The 2,579-nt window shown below is 42.7% G+C and overlaps 1 protein-coding gene across 1 annotated transcript; it reads right to left on the bottom strand.

Annotated features, from left to right (window-relative positions):
- Positions 1-1,946: 1,946 nt before the first annotated feature.
- LOC308245668 (protein FAM136A-like) lies at positions 1,947-2,360 on the bottom strand (the record flags this gene model as incomplete). Its single annotated transcript, XM_080663266.1, has 1 exon — positions 1,947-2,360. The coding sequence occupies one exon, from the start codon at positions 2,358-2,360 to the stop codon at positions 1,947-1,949; it is 414 nt and encodes a 137-aa protein (XP_080519392.1).
- Positions 2,361-2,579: the final 219 nt, after the last annotated feature.

Below are 2,579 nucleotides of genomic sequence, written 5' to 3'. Positions count from 1 at the left end.
ACTGTGATAAGCGAAATAAGCCAGTCGAGGAAAGATAAATATCACATAATCTAACTCATTTGTGGAATATAATGAACAACATAAACTGGTGAACAAAAATAGATACAGAGACATAGAAGCATCAAACAGACCATCAAACCTCAGAGGGAAGGCCGGGGATGGTGGTACTAAGAGATCAACCAAAGGACTTGTATGCATGCATAACCCATGGACACAAAGAGTGGGGGAGTGAAAGCATGTGCTGGGGGGTGGGAATGGCCAGGGAGAGGTTAATGGGGCGGGGTGGGGGGGGGGGGGAGAAGACATATGTAATACTTTCAACAATAAAGAATTTAAATAAAAGTAAAAAGAAGTAAAAAAAAACACTTCTGGTTCAGAACCCTTCTTACTACTGGTAATGGGATCTGTATATACATTTATATAAGTGCTCTGGATTAATACTTAAGACATGTGCATCGAGTACCTACATTTGAGTCCTGGCTCTGCTACTAACTATCTATTCTATGTGATCATGAATAAGTGACTCAGACTCTTAGTGCCTCACTATGCTCATATTCACAACGGGCCTAGTAATTTATAATTTGTGAAAGAATTAAATGATCTAATGTACATTAAAGATTAGAATAGCAGTAACGTGGAATAAGGCCTGTATTAGAATTTGAGCTCTATTAGGGCAGCAAATTTGTTTGTTCTCTGTACTGTTTCTCTCTCTTTTTTTTTTTTTTTTTAGAGGAAAATTAAACCTTATTTATTTGTTAAAACCAGACCACTAGGCAAATATATCACAGTCTTGAAACAGCAAACAGACAAGCTATTTTATCATTTCAAGTAATAAGTTGGTAAAAAGACAAGCTCCTTATCAAAACAGTAAGGTTCCAGAGCTGGGGTAGGAACACTGTTGCAAAGGGCCCGGCAAAAGTGGTATTTGGTAATGGGGGGCTGCCCCTCTTTTTTCTCCCTTGACCTTCCGGTTGCCAAAAGATTGTCTCGTTAGGGCTCTGTTATTTGAGGGGGCTAAGTAAGCAATACTGGATTCAGGTTTCATTCCTGAAAACCAGGTTTATCCCAAATCCAGTACTTCATAACTCTTAATGAAGCAGCAGCAGTTCCTCTCTCACTGTTTATTCCGGGATATTAGTATACAGCACAATCAAAACCCTCTTTCCCTTCAAGGTAGAGTAGCATGGCAAGATTGTCCTGTCATTCTGCTGTAGACAGGCTTAGGACCCATCACAGCAGCCAGTGAGAAGGAAGGTCTGCTTCCCTATCCAGTGTGTGACACTGCCTCTCGTGTTTTTGTAGGGTTTCTGAGCTGAAAGGTGTAATGTGTGAGCATTAAAATGCAGATCCATATCTAGGACAGAAACGGATATCCAAAGGAACCTTTTCAAGTTCTTATCCAAACTACCTCTCCCAACTCCCCATCTTAAATTAACTTTATGCCCTTGTTTATAAAACCAAACCAAACCAAACAAATACTCAGAAACCGTTTTTCCACTTCTAAATTAGTAACCTCATGGATTTTGTTTCACAGCTTATGGAAAATGGTGTGGTAATGCTTCTGGTAAACAGGAGGTTGGCAACAAACAGAAACACCTCTCCTCATCTTCCACCAGACCACTGGCAGGTTAGAGGACCCGGTCAGCTTGTTGGTACCTCAGAGGCTTGGTTTGAGGGAAATGCCTGCTGCCAGGATAAGCATTTGCCACATAAAATTTAGGCTCTCAAAAACTCTCTGACCCAAACTTTAGCACTAGTTTTATTTGTTGTTGTTGTTTTTTTTTCCATTTCACTTTCTAGGATTAAAACATAAAAGAACCGGTGTCCAGAGGCAAGTGACACATCCTTAATTTCTTCATCCCTAAACTGCTTAAAAGACCAAAATTGGCATTCTTCATTTTAAATAGATTCCTGCCCTCAGCCTCCATGGCCAATGGCAAAGACTTCTATTTCTGAATGGGTGAGAGAGACTCCATCTTCTTGGTCATGGTTGGAATGAGGTTCATATGGTCATCCACACACTTGGTCACACAACTCTCCAGCTGCCGCTTCACCTGACGCTCTTTACTCCCTGCATCTATTGAGTCTTTGGCTTTGTCGTTGCAATGCATGGTGCACGGGGCCAGGCGGTCCTGGAACTTCTCCAACTCGCTAGTAACCAGGGCCTGGGCTTGAGCCAGAGGTGCGTGGCAGCGCTCAATGCATTGGTGCACCTGCTGCATGGACGCCTGGCTGTCCTCACAACAGCCGGCGCTGCACCGGAACATGAGGCCCTGCATCTTCCGGATATTCTCTCTCTCCAGACTCTTCACCATGGTGTCCATCGTCTCCTGCACCCGAAGCTGCTGCACGTCCGCCATAAACTGGTGAACAAAAATAGATACAGAGACATAGAAGCATCAAACAGACCATCAAACCTCGCCGCACCGGCTCCCACATGGACTCAGCGCCCGGACCAGCCCCCTCGCCACCGCTTCTATACTGTCTCTTAGATTATTATCTGATACAAATAATTTTTGTTGAATAAATTTGTTTAATGAAAAAATGGCATCTTTTTTGGTAGCAGTAATAAGTTTTCC

This window comes from Plecotus auritus, assembly GCF_963455305.1.
Source record: "Plecotus auritus genome assembly, chromosome: 1".
NCBI lineage: Eukaryota > Metazoa > Chordata > Mammalia > Chiroptera > Vespertilionidae > Plecotus > Plecotus auritus.
This window is presented reverse-complemented; position numbering and strand designations above follow the sequence as displayed.